Below are 17591 nucleotides of genomic sequence, written 5' to 3' on the forward strand. Positions count from 1 at the left end.
TTTTTTTTTTTTTTTTTTTTTTTTTTTTTTTTTTTTTTTTTTTTTTTTACCTACGAGAACATAATTACTTTTTTTCTCACTCTTCCTTTGTCTTATTTTAATTTTATTATATTTTTTAAAACCATAAAAATAATATAATTTATTATATTCTCTCGTTATCTCGTCTTATTTTTTCCAACATTTTTTTTATTATATAGTTTATATTTTGTTCTCATGTCATTATTCATTATTTTTATTAAGATATTTTGTGTTACATTTTGCACTAATATGACCTAATATCCAAGAATATCTTCTTATTGTTTAATTATTAATCGTACACTCGTTGACCACAATTTTTTATTCATAAATTATTAAAAAAGTATATTTATTTTCTAACCCTCCAATACTATTTAATACTTAAAATAAGACCTTTAGGGTAGTCGACAATATTTTCATTGGTACGAGATATTTTTTAAGAAATCAAAAGCAAAATCACGAGAAAGTATGTTGTTCCCAACACCCTAACATGCCAAAAGGCACAAATATTGGATTCCGACCCTTAACAACACAAGGGATAACTACAAAATTTGTGACACCCGAGTAATGAGAGGTGCATGAATGAACTAAAACTACATGCGAATGTGAGTGACCCTAAAAATAAGACAACTTAAAAGGATTAAAGACACTACCTATATCAACAAGGTGCATGTTCTTTCTCGATCACTTAATCATGGAAATTTTTATTTTGAGTAATTCTATGTTGAGTGACTTCCTATGAAATTTTTTAGAATGTATATCAGTGATGACAAAGTATATAATAAATATTGATATGGCTCGAGAATAGAAAATTAAGCTAGTCAATACTAAAGTATGTTTTCAATCTTGTTAATTTTTTTTTTTATTGTTTAAAAACATGACTGCCTTATATAAATTAAACTATATTCAAGTTGACAAATATTCATTCTACGAGCTCACATTTATCATTTAGCTCATACAATAATTTATAAATAATATAATATATATTTTTTAAAATAAGGAATTATATAACAATTTATAATAAATTACCGAAAAGCTCCACAAAAATTGGTTAAATAATAAACTTACCAAGTATAATTTACCAGAAAAAGACATGACATCCCAAAAAAAAAAAAAAAAAAAAAAAAAAAAAAAAAAAAAAAAAAAAAAANAAAAAAAAAATGAAAAGAAAAATGAAAAGACTTGAAAATTAAATACCAAAGAGAAGGTCAAATTAGGTATTCTGCAATTTCTTAACCATGGTCAAAGTCAGACCAACAAGCAGTCCTGAAACCGTCTACCATGAGGCAACGCATGGGAACCAAATATTAATTTAAAACAATACACGAGGCGATTTTACAATTAAGAAAAGAATATAATTGGGCGTTTCTGTAATTACAGTAAAGTTCAAACCCCAGATTGAAAAGCCATGAGCAGATCAGGCAGAGCGAAAGTACGAAATGACCCTTTTTGTTCTGTACCTAAAATCCTCGGGATATACTGAAAAATTTGATTTTTTCACGAGGGGTATAATAGTCATTGCGTAGGATAAAAGGCATTATTACGATATAGTCTCATTTTGTCGAAGGCCCACGGAGATGAGGAAAATAAATTTTCAGCTCTGTCGAAATAAAAGCAGAAAGCTTGGGAACAAAAATACGTTTTTGGATTGCAGGTATCTATTTCGATCCTTCCTTGAAATAAAAAATTATTTTATATAAATGTAAAAAAAAAAAAAATTGGTAGATGTAATAATAATAATAATAAATTAATATTAATACGGCCTTACATTCTCTATACTTTCATTGCTGGAATCAGAGGCTCTGCTTCTATTCTATTGCGTAGATTCTCTCCCTTCTGCAGTTCTTGCTAATTTCTTCCTTTTTTCTGGATTCTTCTATGGTTTTGGCGAAAAGGGTTTTGATTTTTCGCTTCTGGGTTTGGTGATTTTGGCCGAGAAAAGCTCATTTAGAGCTGCAGAAGCTTGTTTGTTCAAGAATCTATCAGTTTATTTGATTTTATCCATCACTCTGCCACTGTTTGGATTCGAAAAAGATGTCTCAAACCAACTGGGAAGCTGATAAAATGTAAGTTCGTTGTGTGTTTTGCTTCATATTCCCGTTTTATTGTTACTTCAATGAGTTTATTCTCTTCTCTTTGTTGATTTCGTATTGGGGTTTCTGTAATTTTGATTTTGTTGCTTCTTTATAGCATTACAAATTTCGATATTTCGATTTGTTTTCTTGAAATTTTGCGCGCCAGTCTTTGGCATTGGGATTACTTCGTTTTGGAGGATTTAGGGTTCATGTTTTCTCTTAATCACTTGATTTCAATTTACCCCATGACTTGCCTGTTAATTTCTTATGCCTCAGTGTTCATATCTTGTTAATGGATATGAATTTTCAATTACCCTTTAACTTGGAATTTTGTTCTTGTTCTTGTACTCGGCGCATGGCTATGTAACAGGTTAGATGTTTATATTCACGATTATTTGGTAAAAAGAGATATGAAGGCTACTGCTCAGGCTTTCCAAGCAGAGGGAAAAGTGTCTTCGGAGCCTGTGGGTGAGTGTTTTTGGATGTTTTTTCATCTGTTTGGTTCAATATGGAGTGGTATTGTACCATTTGTTCATGTTGATATTGATTTTCGAGTTGTGGGTTACAGCGATCGATGCGCCTGGAGGCTTTCTTTTCGAATGGTGGTCGGTTTTCTGGGATATATTCATTGCTAGAACCAATGAGAAACACTCTGATGTTGCTGCATCTTATATTGAGGTTTGTTATAAGATTGCTGTTTAAAGCTATTGATTTCTTTTCTTTTGTTACCGTTTTGGAGTTGAATGTGTTCCTCGTTGACTTAAGTCTATACTGGTCAAACCCGGTGTCTTCTTCGAAGTTTTTGATTGAAATGTAACATATATGGATGAGAACAATCCCTTCTTGAAAAAAGAGTCACTGTTTCAGTGCACATATATTATTTGATACCATAAAAATCATTGAAATATTCCCTCGTGTCGACAAATTCATCTGCAAAAGATACTTACAGTGTATGAACTTTCTAGACACAATTAATAAAAGCTAGAGAGCAACAGCAACATCAGCAACATCAACAGCAGCAGCAGCAGCCGCAAACACAGCCACAACAACAGCAACCGCAACACATGCAGATGCTACTGATGCAGAGACATGCCCAGCAGCAGCAGCAGCAGCAGCAGCAGCAGCAGCAACAACAACAGCAACAGCATCAACAGCAACAGCAGCCACAGCAGCAACAACAACAGGCTCAGCAACAGCAACAGCAGCGAAGAGATGGAGCCCAACTCTTAAATGGTACTTCAAATGGTTTTGTTGGAAATGATCCTCTTATGCGCCAAAATCCCGGTTCCGTGAATGCATTGGCCACAAAAATGTATGAGGACAGATTAAAACTGCCCCTTCAGAGGGATTCACTCGATGATGCGGCTATGAAAGTAGGTATACTGGCTAGATTTTTGGCAAGAAAAAGGTTTTGTTACATTTTCTTATTATTCTTCCTCTGTAAATCTTACAGCAAAGGTATGGGGAAAATGTTGGGCAGCTGTTAGATCCAAATCATGCTTCGATTCTGAAGTCAGCTGCAGCAACCAGCCAGTCATCAGGGTGCTTTCCTCGTAGATATTTCTTTCATTATCACTGCATTCACTTAAAACGAAAACAACGACCGTGCACATATAAAGACTTTCTTGCTGATTATTGATGAGTTTGATTTACATTTGATGGGATATTTTACATAATTATATTTAATTTTATGGGAGGAAGTAACTTAGGTATTAATATTGTTGCATGATGAGAATCTGCAGAAATTCCTAAGAATTGCATGTTGGATGTTACTAACCGTTGCATTGGATGCCTGTGCGCTATCTTGCTGCTCACGAGTTCTAAATTTTAATTACAGGCAAGTGTTACATGGTACAGCTGGGGGAATGTCTCCTCAAGTTCAATCGAGGAGCCAACAATTGCCAGGTTCCACACCGGTACGGTACTTCTATTAAGTTCATTATATGCTATATTGTTTCCCTTTTTCTTGAAAAATTTGTAAATGCAGGATATAAAGAGTGAGATCAACCCAGTTTTGAATCCTAGAGCTGAGGGATCACTGATGGGTATTCCTGGTACTGTCAAATTTTTGATGTTTTGAGGACTTATCGTGTTAATACATTGTGATTGGAATCCTTGAAACCTGTCTTAATCACTCAATCGTCAAATCGTCTTACATTTTTAATGAAAATATCTTTCAGGATCAAATCATGGTGGCAATAATTTGACCTTAAAGGGATGGCCCCTCACTGTATGTTTTTAATACAGTAATGTGTAAAATGTATGGATTCCAAGTTGATGGGGTTTCTCATTCGTTTTCCCCTTTTTCTTTTACAGGGACTCGAGCAGCTACGTTCTGGGATCCTTCAGCAACCGAAACCTTTCATACAGGCTCCTCAACCTTTTCCTCAGCTTCAGATGTTGACACCGCAACACCAACAACAACTTATGCTCGCACAACAGAATTTAACGTCACCTTCTGTTAACGATGATGGTAGAAGATTGAGAATGCTTTTGAATAGTCGAATGACGAAAGATGGACTTCCAAATTCTGTTGGTGATGTTGTTCCAAATGTTGGATCTCCTCTCCAAGCTGGCAGTCCTCTCCTGCCCCGTGGAGACAACAATGACATGATGATTAAGGTGTTAATTTACTCTGTCAATTACTTTTTTATGGACGGTTTCAGTTTTTGTTTTAGTGCACATTATAGACTTCGTGGTCCAGTTTTCTAAGCATGTCTTGTTTTCCTTAGATTAAAATGGCTCAATTGCAGCAGCAACAACAGCAGCAACAGAATAGCAGCCAACAACAACTACAGCATTCTCTTTCAAATCAACAATCACAAAGCTCAAACCACAATATGCACCAGCAAGAAAAAATCGGGGGTGCTGGCAGTGTCACCATGGATGGTGGCATGACAAACTCATTTCGTGGAAATGATCAGGTTTGGTAGTGAATATTGATCATGATCAGTCAATTTACTGTTGCTAAATCATCTGTATCTTTCTACAATACATTTTGAATGTTAACAGGTTGTCTCTAGCACGATATTGAGTGCCTCTTGTAATTTCAAATATTAATGTTACGTGTTCGTCTGTGTGTATCTGTTTAGTTATATTCTCCGTTCACTCGTTCAACTGATGATACTTGCTAGTAATATGACAAAGAGGATGTTTAGGCTGGCATTTTGATAATTCCCTTTTTGTGAATTTGATAACAGGTCATATGGTATGATTGGCGTCAGTTGTCTATTATACATCCATGAAGTATTAAGTTAATATTTTCCGTCTTAATTTGGGTTTAATTTTTTTTTTTTGACATTTCATTTACAGGTTTCAAAAAATCAGCCTGGGAGAAAAAGGAAGCAGCCATTGTCGTCTTCAGGTCCAGCAAATAGCTCAGGAACAGCGAATACAGCGGGTCCATCCCCAAGTTCTGCTCCTTCAACTCCCTCAACTCACACACCTGGAGATGCAATCTCAATGCCTGCTTTGCCTCACAGTGGTAGTTCATCTAAACCTTTGATGATGTTCAGCAGCGACGGCACTGGCACTTTTACATCCCCCTCGAATCAGTTGGTAGGTGTAGCTTGGTAGTTGTTTGTATCAAAGGAATTATAAATAATTCCTTTTGCACTTGCTCATTGGCATTCCATTTTGGCAGTGGGATGATAAAGAAATTGAATTGCAGGCTGATATGGAACGCTTTGTGGAGGATGGGTCTCTTGATGACAATGTCGACTCTTTTTTATCCCATGATGATACGGACCCTCGAGATCCTGTAGGGCGCTGTATGGATGGTGGAAAAGGTGCCGTAAATGCTATACCTTGCTTTCTTCTTATTCTTCTGCTTGTTTCTTTGCAATTGCCAGTCAGTAAATGAATATTTGAAAGTGACTAGTATTTTATCTGCCCCGAGTGATATAGTAGTTGTACAAGCACTTCGAGAAGACCCTGTTAGATGCTTTGTGGCACTGCACCATGCGTACATCTCTAGACTTTGTCTCTTGGCTTAACATATCTTAATCGGCGATTTGAACGAATAAAAAATGGATAATTAACCTCTAGATAATTGAACACTGTTTTTGAGATTGGTCTACTTTTTTGTATTTTATCTTTAAGGAGTGAATTTAACCTTCAGGATTCACATTTACGGAGGTGAATTCTGTTCGAGCAAGCACGAGCAAAGTTTCCGCTTGCCACTTTTCATCGGATGGAAAACTGCTTGCTAGTGGTGGCCATGATAAAAAGGTGAGAACCCAATGATGATGACCTGTACTGTATATCAAGTGTTATGGTTAAAATATTGCATGTAAGATTTCAAAGATCCTGTTATTGGTTGCAGCATTGGTCAATCCATGTGTTTTATTTGACGGGTTTGTTATGATGGTTCTGCAGGCCGTGTTGTGGTACACAGAAAATTTAAAACCGAAAACTTCACTTGAAGAACATCTTTCCATGATCACTGATGTTCGTTTTAGTCCTAGCATGCCCCGTCTCGCAACATCATCGTTTGATCGAACGGTCAGGGTTTGGGATGCCGACAATGTTAGTGATCATCTACTATGTCTTTCTCTCGAGTCTTTATTCCTTAATTATTGGTCTTGCATCATTCAAATAACCTAGATAACGTTCACAAGTATTAGCGTATGATGAACGGATAAAGCTTACCATACATTTTTATAATTCGACCTGCAGCAATGTTATTCCCTACGTACTTTTACTGGACATTCTGCATCTGTTATGTCTTTGGACTTCCATCCAAAGAAGGACGACTTTATTTGCTCGTGTGACGGTGACGGTGAGATTCGATACTGGAATATTACTAATGGCAGCTGTGCAGCAGTATTCAAGGTATCTTGGTTTATAAGTAACTAATCCTTTTCTCCATTCTCTTTGTTGGTCGATGCTGAAAAATCGGTAATTATTTGCATATCGACTCTAGTACATAGTTTCTAAATTGCTTGTGTAAATTAGGGCGGTACTGGCCAGTTGAGATTTCAACCTCGGCTTGGGAGATACTTCGCTGCTGCTGTAGATAACATCGTTTCAATTTTTGATGTCGAGACACAAGCTCGTCTGCATTCGTTTCAGGTCTGTTTATATTTCAAGTTGTTCCACCTATTCTTGGTTTTTAACCGCTCATTTAAGTAGTCGATATAGCTCAATTAGTTTAGACATATACTTTTGACCACTTCTCAAGCCTAAGCAAAGGGCGACATTCTCTCATGTTTTTAATCCCCTTCGGCTTCCGTGTCCGGGCTTATCGAGAAGTGTTTTTATGAAGTAGTCATTGTTACCGTACCCGCTGTTAAAATTAAGTCTGCCTGTCTAGGACTAGATCTTGGTACCAGTCCATAACGATCAAAGTCGAATCGTGAACCTATTAATGAAGCGAATTCAATGAAGCAACAACTGGTACCAAGAGGTGAGGGGTTCGAAGCCATCGAACCCCACATGTTGTTGGACTTGAACAGCTCATCTCATTATGCTTTTTCAGTGCCAATTTGTTGCGTAGTTGTGTAATTTTATGTTTCTGAAATTTCATGTGCATCAACTTGCCTTTTTGGATGAAATATGTGGTTCTAAGTATAGGGACACACCAAAACGGTTAATTCTCTTTGTTGGGATCCTTCTGGAGAGTTCCTGGCATCTGTTAGCGAGGATTCCGTTCGAGTATGGACACTTGCTTCGGGCAACGAGGGCGAATCCATTCACGACTTGAGCTGTAGCGGCAATAAGTTCCACTCGTGCGTTTTTCATCCCATCCAATCTAGTTTACTGGTCATTGGATGTTACCAGGCAAGTCCAATCTTGTTGATTAAGCTTCAAAGGATGAATCAATTATTCCCCTCTCACCTCCATTTTTTTGCTGCAGTCATTAGAGCTTTGGAACACGACCGAGAACAAGACAATGTTCGTATCAGCTCATGAAGGTTTAATATCTTCGTTAGCAGGGTCTACAGCATCGGGTCTGGTTGCTTCGGCCAGCCACGACAAGTTCATCAAGCTGTGGAAGTAAAACAAAGAAAAAAAGACGGAAACCCGAAAACGAAGAAAAGGTAATCATCACATCACACTACTACTAGAATGAAAAGCTAAAGCAGTGAGTGATCTGGTACTGGCTTGTTTTTTTATCAGGACTTGTAATTTTTTTGTATGTTTTTTGTTCCTGTTTTGGGTTTAGTAGAAATATGAAACTTGAGGTGAATGTGATAGGACCCCAAATTCTGACATAACTGTTCTTCTTGTAATTGGACACCCATCCACCGGTAGAATGTATACTATTTACTCTTCTTCTGCTATGCCTTTTGTGCTGCTTTAGCCTCATTATTGATGTACTAGAGAGAACAAGAACATGGCTTAAAGCTTACCAGAAAAAAAAGCAAAAGGGAAGTGAGTTGTGTTTGATAAAGCTGAATGTTGAGGAAAAGTGGTTCTATCATTTATGATAAAGAAAGGCTATGATTTCAATGGTTGATCAATAGCCCTACACCCCCCTACCTTTTTCGGTTCTCCCGAGTTTTGAACAAGTATATATGCTTAAACGAATTGAGCTTAGCTTGTTTTTGACAACATATGTATCGTTGAATGAATTGAGCTTAGCTTGCTTTTTATGAGTTACGTGTAGCCCGTTCTCAGGAACATCTTGAGGAGAATATCTGATTTCTTGGTTGAATTGAAAATTTAAAAAAAAAAAAAATGAATTACCAATAATCAGGTAGAATTGAATTTAACACAAAATCTAAGAAAATACGCCATTAAAAACGTAATTTAGACAAATAATAATTTTAAATAATGATTTGAATTGTAAGGGAGAATAAAATTTAAACTAATAAAATATATTAATTTAAATTTAACACAAAATCTAAAATTCGAGAACTATTTTATTTTTTATTTTTTTTTAATTTGAAACTAAAAAAGAGTTTTCAAAAATCAAAATTGAGGACTGAGATTTATTGACTTGAATTATTTACACAATTTATCTTACATATAAATATAAGATGAATTTAATTAATTTAAATTTTGACAATAGGATTGTTGCTAAGTTAACGGAAGTATAGTATAATTCCAAATATACCCTTCGCAAAATTAGAGTATTGATAAAAATGGAGTTTTTTTATTGGCTATTTTTGCCAATTTCCTTCAAATTTAGTTCAGCGATCTATCGGCCTTCTTTTAATCTTAAATGGGCCAGGCCCATTTAAGTCACGGCCCAGTACGAAGCGATGGTGCTCCGATCCATAGTTCTGCCCGCCGATCACCTGGATGAAGAAGAGGATCCTCTTCTAAGCGGTTCATATAAAATTAGCAATTTTATTGACTTATCGGAGTTCCATTTTCAGGCCACATTGTCCTTTGCCATTCGATCAGTTTCGACGGCGTTCGGAAATCCGTGATTTCTTCATCCGAGGAGCTGGCTTCCGGCATTCCCTGCTGCATCGAATCGTAACAGGTGTGCATTATCAATTCGATGTCATCCCTCTCATTTTATACCATTTCCATGCTGAAAGTGAGGGACGGAACTTTCTGATGAACTTCTCGAATCATAAATTAATTGTTAGCGTCGATTTTAGAGAATTGAATGAGCTTTAATTTGATCGGAGAATGTCTTGTATATCGTTGTGATTCATGTACGATTACAGTGTCTTCTGTAGAGGTCGTATTTTCCTTCGTCCGGGTGCTTTCCATCCGCATCAGTGGTCCGTGTAATGTCTGAGGCGATCAAGAGCCAGGTACTTAGTCTTTGTATTGTATCAGTTATGATGGTTAGGTTCGGTAAATATCAATTCTGTGTTAGGAACTTGGGCTTGGACTTGCGGCGTGTTTTGCTGGTAGTATTGAGAGTTCTTAAAATAGGCTTGATGTTTTCAGTATGTTGTCTGATTTCATACTGCTGTGGCGCTCACTTACTGGAAATCACAGGGTACTTGCAGTGAGCGCTTGATTGAGGAAAACAAATGTTTACAATCCCTTCAGGTGGATTCCGACAATGGAGTTTCAATGGATATACTAAAGGAGGACGTGGATGAACTGGTCGGAGTTTTTATAAATCATTTCCTTTTCCTTTTTTTCTTCCTTTTCAATTGTATAATAGGATCTATCATGGCTTTTGTTTGAAGTCCTGAGTTCTCAAGATCACTAAAAAGCGTATATTAGAATATAATTTATCAAGCATAATTATCAGTTTTTTCTCTTAAGAATTTTTTTCCCTTGATGAATTTCTTTCTCATTATTTCCGGTATTTAGAACCAGAAGAAAGTTGCAGTGGGGAAGGACTTGCAATTTTTACAAGATAGAGTCAGTAAGGCGAATGCTAATCATGTGGTGCAGAATTTGATGTCATGCTTGAAGACTTTGGAGGTCTGCACCTTTGCTCTGCACTTACAGTCTTATTTTTTCGCTGAATAGTATTGTCTCTCTGCATTTCGTTTGTAGTTCTTGTGATTTTCTGTAGTGTCCTTTACAATTTTATTCTAGACCGGTTTTCTGTTCCTCCTAAGGGGGCTGAAGATTTTATATTTTCTCTGATTTAGTTGAAGTGTGCTAGTCACTGAAGGGACATCTCTTGGGAAAAGTTTTTTGAACATTTTCAGGGTTCTTTGAAGTATCTTTCTCTATTTAAATCAACTAAACTTTTTTTTTTTCTATTTAATAACCATCTGGATAGAACTTTTTTTGTTCCTCTCTCTCTGTTGACAGCTATCATATTGTTTCTAATACCATGCATTCTCACATGCAAGATGTATTTTACCAATTTCTTTTCTTGTGCTTTATCAGATTTGTGTTTTAAAGCTTTTGTTTCCAAACATCTTCCATACTTGAATTGGAACAGCATTCAGTATAGGTTTTTTTTCTCATCCATATCTTTTTATTTGTATATGCCATCTATGATCACAATTTACCTCTGTGGCTCATCTAATATAAGAATTTAAAAAGATTGTGATGGAGGCGTGGGCTCCGGCTTATGTCAGAAATTGATACTACAAGGGGTTTGGCTTGAAAGTATAGTCATTTTGAAAAGTTCCTTTTCATTTTTATTCTACATTGTAATGTTAAATTGCATAATTACTTAAACACACACACACACACGTACACAACTAACCCCCATTCTTTGAGTTTGAAAACTATCAACCATTTTTTATTCAACTTATTCTTGTAATATATTTATATGAAACTTATCATTTTGTGTTTCTAGTTATATTTATATACAACTTATAATTTTGTGTTTCAAATGCACCTTGGTTTGTTTCAGGATCTTGGAAAGCAGGAATCTGAACTCCTATCTCCATGTGATGCCCAGCGTATTAAATTGCAAGCTGAGATTTTCGAGCTGGAGGGAAGATTAACTGGAGACCACGAATGCTCAAATTTCTTGGATAGCTTAGATAATTTTATCAGTGAATCTGAGGAGGAATTGAATTCTGTAAAGAAGGTAAAATTTTTTTTTTTCTCCCCAAAGCAGTTTTTTACTGTGTTCTCCTTTTTATGCATGAATAATTCAAAATCAAGGCTTGAAGCCATTCCATGTCATGATTGATTTTGTCTATCACTCAAAATTCCATCATTGAATCCTTATCCTTTTTGCATTAGATCTAGTCAATTCATTGATCTATTTATCTTGACTGTAAGTACTCTGTATTTTATCTTTAAGTACTCTGTATTTTATCTTTATTATAGGCACTTGCTTCAAGATTAAGGGAAACACTTGCATTAAAGTGGCTTCTTGACGATGTGCCAACCCAAACTGAACTCATCCAGTTTGTTATTCTCTTATTCTCCTTTTGTTTTTCCTTCCTAAAAATTATTTTGTTTGTTCTTCATTTTTTCTAGATGATTATGATATTATCTTCAATTTTTTTTGGTGATAATTGCATTATCTTACCTCTTCTCAGCGATGATTGCATTGTTGTCACTTTTTCTTGGTCGTAGTTTGAATTCCTTAGTTGATCTATCCAGTTTTCTGAGCTGCTGCGGCTGATATCTTGCTTAAAAGTTTAGGACCTAATGAAGTTTTTGTGTGCTTTTTAAAACACTAGAACTTCATTTTGAGAAGTGAAACTTAATCTTTAGGTTAGTAACAATTCTTAGCCTCTAACTCGGTACCTTCTTGATGACGAAATCTAAATAGCCTCAGCGAGGTCTCATTATCTGATCTATTTCTGGCTGTTGATTAGTCTTGGATTACGACCATGCAGAAGCAGCATGTAAAACTTCTATTTCTGGGAATGGCTGGAAACTAAGGAGCATTTAGTTGATATATATTCAAATAAGTGCCCCATTTCATTCTTGCTTGGTTATTATTGTTTATGCTCTTAATTGCATGCAGAGATGAATGCAGCTTCTTACCGAAGTAGTGGTGGCATGTCAATGTCATTCTTCTTCATCTTCTTCTTCTTTGTATATATACATTCACACACATGAGTTTTTGTTTTAGCTTTACCTGCATTCTATTTATTCTATGTGAGACCATTCTTGATTCTATAATATTTGATTTCAAAAGACTTGTATGTTTAATATTGTTGGTAGGTGAGAACCATGATTTGAATCCATGACGTTAAAGACATGAGTTTACATCATGTCTATTCAACCATTGGACTAATGGCCACTCCATCACATGCCTGTGTATGGAGCTACGATTTTTTTTCTCTTTTCCCCCCCTATTTTTCCCATCACAAATTGACTGCATTGTGTTAAAGATAGTGTCCAGTTCATTGCACGTGGTACACAATCTTAGATGTGGACACATTCCACTCATTTCTTTATTCCTCAACTCTGACTTCTGAATTTCTAAATTTCTGTGCTATCAACTCGAAGAATTCTGAACTTCTTTTTTCTTCTCAAATGTTCACATGGGCACTTTGAAATAATTCTAAATGCTTTACATTAGCTGGAAAGCCATTCTCTTCTGATTTAATCTCAGTTTGCAGGTACGAGCGCCGATTTTCAGAGCTATACATTAACATCCAGGTTCAATTATTTTTTTTCCATCAACGACTTGTTTGTCTTGATTCATATTATTTGTCAAACTTCTTCAGATGATGATATTTTACTCTTCAGCTAAAGATGTTCCATCATGCAGGATAAACTTAGGCAAACACGCAGATACTATGCAACCTACAATGCACTCTTGGAGATAAAGGATCTGATGTTGAAGGAGATATCCTTGTTGAATTCCATAAGTTCACAGGTTAATGATCATTAAAAGGATACACTGTTGTCATTAAGGAACTATTTTCCATGACTGCTAATGTGATGATGACTCCTTTATAAGGTGTATGGAATTTTCGTTTGTAATGGGTGCACTAGGAATAATTCATCTTTCTTCTGCATGCTAAATTTTGTTCCTTTTATCTGCCAATTTATTGCTCGTCTTTGGATTTTTTATTTCTAGTCCGATTATTTGGGACATTTAGTCCAGCCTCCTCCTTTCGTCCTTTTGGTAATCTGGTCAAGACTATTGTCATTGTCTTCTATGATAATTTTTTTATTTTTTATTTTTATGTTTGGGGCTAGTGCTGGTGGTCATTTCAACAAGAAAAAAGGCGGCGTCTATATACACACTATTTATCTGCATAAAGAATTTCTCTTAAAGCAAGTTCAGTTTTGTTGTATGCTGTGATATGTTTTGTTTCCCATTTGAAGGATAGATTTTACGAATCCTTATGCTGTAATAGTTTTTTTTTAAAGCTATTAAATAAATTGTAGCCAACAGTCGTAAGGATTGCCAATAGATATGTGAAACGCATGATTAAAAATATTTTTTAGTGGACTTATCTAGTATCGACCTCCCATGCAATGATATGTTATCGTGTCCCACCTTAATCTAGTGTCGGTGGGATGTGATGTTGATCCTAGAATGTACTAGTCATTTGCCACTCCCATTTCTGATAGCAGCTGTGGTTGTTACTGTTTTCCAGGCTAATGTGTCAGTTTATACTCAATTGTGGCCCTGTGAGGTTGTGTTACTATAAGTTAGACGTGATTGCTGTGCACATATTTTGAGACATCATAAACTAATATCCAGAAAGATTAATCAATCTTGTTAGGCGATCAACACCAACGTGCCGTGTTCATCAATAATTTTGTTGCCATTCGTTGACAAGTTTGGTGGCTGTTTAATAAACTCTGTTACTGATGTTCCCTTCCAACTTTTGTAGTTTCAAGATGCCATAGCCAACTCCATGAGTCAAATGAAACTTATCGAATCCATGGAGGGAATTCTGAAAGGCATTCAACAGGTACTTTTTGTTTCCACTGTTGAGCTTATGACATACAAGAGTGAACCAACTCTAATGAAGATTTATAATTGGTGAAAGTAATAACTTCTAAATTAGATATTGTCATTGAACTAACCAATATAAAAGAGCCACAAAGATCAAACCTAGCAAAAAATTTCCAAACTAAAATTTAAATTTTATTTAAGCTCAAGTTTCAATTTTATGAAATTAAAATTTTCAGTTTAAAATTGATAACTGAGCTAAGTATAGAGGAATAAATAATTTTCCCTTTCTTATACTATTGGACCTTCTTGAGTTGTAGTCTTTTATTAGTATTATTATTTATCTCAGTTTAATCCATATTGATATATGCAGAAACTAGATAAGGTGCTTCTTTCTCATCAAGAAGAGCAGCAGGTCTGCAATGCCTTGAAAGAGAAATATGCTGCAGCAACTGCAGAGCAAAGACGTTGCTATGCACTCTTAAAAGCTTTCCAGGTGAGCACTATAGCGTTGTGATTTGTGATTGATATTATACTTTTTGTGCCAACTAAACATATCTCATATCTCAACTGGTTAAGACATTTATCCATGACTAAAAGATTAGAGGTTCAAATCTCTCACCCTCTGATGTTGTGGTAACCACGTTCTTAAAGGTGGTTTCATTTGATAAATTATTAAAAATTACCCTTCACCCAGCGGGGCAGTTCATTGAATGAGCAGAAACATTTAGACCAGGCTGTTCGGTTTTGATACATGAAGGTTCCCATAGTAGTATAATCCCTCTTAAACCACTCCTGTCCTTGCTTATTTTCTTTATTTTCCAGGAGGAATGTGCAAAGAACGAGAAACTTCGGACCCAAAATTCAACGTGAACAGATTTTAACCAATACCATTGCTTGTGTTGTGTAAGCCTTCATTCAATTTGGTCTTTGTTAGAGCGAGCTTTTGTGCAGAGTTCATTAGAGGACTTCAAAATAGTGTTGATCAACTTAAAACGTGTTGCCCTGCCCCGTTCCAACTTCAAAGCCGGTATGTGAAAATATTAGCCCTCCTTAATGATTTCTGATATGTAATTACCCAACTTTTCAAGGGATAGAGCAATTGTATGAAAATCTAACGGGATAGAGCCTTTCGGATAGGAACAAACACATATCGATGCATGTGTTTTTTTAAAAAAATATTGCGGAGTAATCGAAGATCCCTTTGGGAACGGACCAATTTGAGGCTTCTGCTGTTAATTCTCATTAGAAGAAAACCTCAGAATCAGATTACGACCGTGCTTATTGTGTTCATCTTGTGACCTACAAAGGTCAGTTAATGCTTTTGAACTCTTTCATCTTAGATATTAGTAACTTATAATATCGGTTAATATTAGGTGTAAAATTAGTATGTTATGTATGTATAATTATGAGTAATTACTAATGAATTAATTCACTAGATTACTAACCATATTTAATTGAAATTAACAAATAATAACTTAAACTAATTGAATTAGATAATGTTACAAAAATTTAATCATTTTTTCATATTTTGCTCTCTAGACTTTGTAATTATAGAAAAATTAATATTTAATTACATAAATGGAATGCATAAAGGATGATTGTGAAGAGATTTCAAGAATCATTTTTGTTTGTATTTGATCAATTAAAGGTCTCATGAAACAGCCAGGATTATTATTGTTATTATTATTTTAAATATAATTTCATATTTTGTAATAAACATGTTTTTTTTGGGAAGGTTTATTTTTAGTATTAAAATAAGCTTTGTGGGTCTATTTTATAATTAAAAAAATAATGTTCGTAATTTAGGGACACAGCTTGAATTAACCTCATCACTTTGTTTGTCTTTGTAAAATTAATAAATTAGTCTCTAAATAGATTTAGAGTTTTTATGGCAAAGGCAAATTAACCATTTATGCATTAACCATTTAATCCCTATGTTTTTAAAAAAAAATTATGGACCATTTATATGTGATTATTGTCTTTAGAGTTTAAGAACGCATTTAATTTATAATCAATTTATTCATCTACATGTAAGAGATCTCATTTTATTTCAAACATACATAGATAAAGACTTAATTGTTATAAATTTTAAAATATAAATACTCACGTGTTATAAAATTGGCTATAAGGACTTTGTTGTTCTAACTTTTAAAATATAAATACTCACGTGTTATAAAATTGGTTATAAAGACTTTGTTGTTCTAAATTTTAAAATATAAATACTCACGTGTTATAAAATTGGTTATAAGGATTTTGTTGTTCTAAATTTTAAAATATAAATACTAAATTGTTATAAAATTGGTTACAAACTAAGTTAGTGGACTAATGGATTGTTACATGCATCCTAGTGTCTCATGTCCATCAACTTCTGCCTTAGTTTATCTCCGAACCACATTTTAGTGATAGAGGTATCACTTTAATAACATTTGTTATGACCCATGCTAGGATTCGGATCAGGATTTAGAATTTAGATACGACATACATTTCCCTTTTTGAGAGTGAAGACTATCCACACAAGATAAATTTTTTCAGCATATTTTGTCCTCACTCACATACATCTTAGAAAATTTTTCAAAAGGTCACCAAACATAGAATTGCTTCAAGTAAAGCTGATATAACCAAGAGACATCAATCATACAACATATTTCAATGTACATTTCAATTCATGCGACATTGAAAAATGATGAAACTTAATTGTTATAAATTTTTGGTAGATTACAATTTAGAGTAATTTAGGGTTATTTGATTAATGTATTTTAAGACTTTTTATTTACTTTAAAGTTACATTTACATAGTAGCTAATTATAGTCATAAAGTATGAATGTTAAACTCTTGAGGCTATATAAAGCCATATGTTAATTTTGTAAGATAGACTTGGAAAAACATAGTAAAAGAAGCATTTGTGTTTTCTATTAGCCAATGACTAAGTTTCTTTGCAATTCTATGTAGTTCAGGTTACATGTAGAATCATTCAAGCTTGACATGATCAATCTTGTGTGGAGTGATTTGAATCTCAAACAAGTGTTCTTGCCTTGAAATATTCAATTAATAAGGTAATATGAATCTTACTTCACTTGTAGGGATTCCTTATCATGTGATATCAAAGCTTTCTCTTAGGCCGATTTCCTTATCATTTGGCATTAGAGCTTTCCCTTGGGCTGATTCTTTATCAAAAGCACACTCAACCTTGAAGTTCTATGATAGAGTCACCGAAAAGAAAGGTGTATCTTGTTGCTATAAGTAGTAAGTTTAAATTCTTTTAAGCATTTCTTAGTCATCATGTCTTTAAGATGGCT

General features: G+C 34.7%; 2 protein-coding genes across 7 annotated transcripts; both read left to right on the top strand.

Annotated features, from left to right (window-relative positions):
- The first annotated feature begins 1792 nt into the window (after positions 1 to 1792).
- Positions 1793 to 8513, top strand: LOC111492319 (transcriptional corepressor LEUNIG-like). 3 transcript variants are annotated; one of them, XR_002719853.1, is made up of 18 exons: positions 1793 to 2081; positions 2461 to 2558; positions 2659 to 2768; positions 3056 to 3463; positions 3544 to 3632; positions 3928 to 4006; positions 4078 to 4144; positions 4271 to 4320; positions 4407 to 4712; positions 4823 to 5014; positions 5403 to 5648; positions 5734 to 5878; positions 6211 to 6320; positions 6468 to 6617; positions 6768 to 6923; positions 7047 to 7163; positions 7660 to 7871; positions 7948 to 7973. XR_002719853.1 is itself a non-coding variant. In XM_023141614.1 (18 exons), the coding sequence occupies exons 1-18, from the start codon at positions 2050 to 2052 to the stop codon at positions 8089 to 8091; spliced, it is 2706 nt and encodes a 901-aa protein (XP_022997382.1). In that variant the 5' UTR covers positions 1794 to 2049; the 3' UTR covers positions 8092 to 8513. The 3 variants fall into 3 exon arrangements, 2 of the variants coding, with proteins under 2 accessions (XP_022997382.1, XP_022997383.1); XM_023141614.1 differs by having other exon boundaries at positions 1794 to 2081; positions 7665 to 7871; positions 7948 to 8513; XM_023141615.1 differs by having other exon boundaries at positions 1794 to 2081; positions 5761 to 5878; positions 7665 to 7871; positions 7948 to 8513.
- Positions 8514 to 9354: 841 nt separating this feature from the next.
- On the top strand, positions 9355 to 15525 carry LOC111492362 (coiled-coil domain-containing protein 93). Of its 4 annotated transcripts, XR_002719856.1 has the most exons (12): positions 9355 to 9525; positions 9716 to 9805; positions 9996 to 10106; positions 10320 to 10433; positions 11326 to 11505; positions 11751 to 11830; positions 13001 to 13040; positions 13153 to 13260; positions 14231 to 14311; positions 14666 to 14788; positions 15118 to 15322; positions 15433 to 15525. XR_002719856.1 is itself a non-coding variant. In XM_023141680.1 (11 exons), the coding sequence occupies exons 2-11, from the start codon at positions 9782 to 9784 to the stop codon at positions 15163 to 15165; spliced, it is 909 nt and encodes a 302-aa protein (XP_022997448.1). In that variant the 5' UTR covers positions 9355 to 9525; positions 9716 to 9781; the 3' UTR covers positions 15166 to 15520. The 4 variants fall into 4 exon arrangements, 3 of the variants coding, with proteins under 3 accessions (XP_022997448.1, XP_022997449.1, XP_022997450.1); XM_023141680.1 differs by having other exon boundaries at positions 15118 to 15520; XM_023141681.1 differs by having other exon boundaries at positions 9728 to 9805; positions 15118 to 15520.
- Positions 15526 to 17591: the final 2066 nt, after the last annotated feature.

Source organism: Cucurbita maxima, unplaced genomic scaffold (assembly GCF_002738345.1).
Source record: "Cucurbita maxima cultivar Rimu unplaced genomic scaffold, Cmax_1.0 Cma_Scf00017, whole genome shotgun sequence".
Classification (NCBI taxonomy): domain Eukaryota; kingdom Viridiplantae; phylum Streptophyta; class Magnoliopsida; order Cucurbitales; family Cucurbitaceae; genus Cucurbita; species Cucurbita maxima.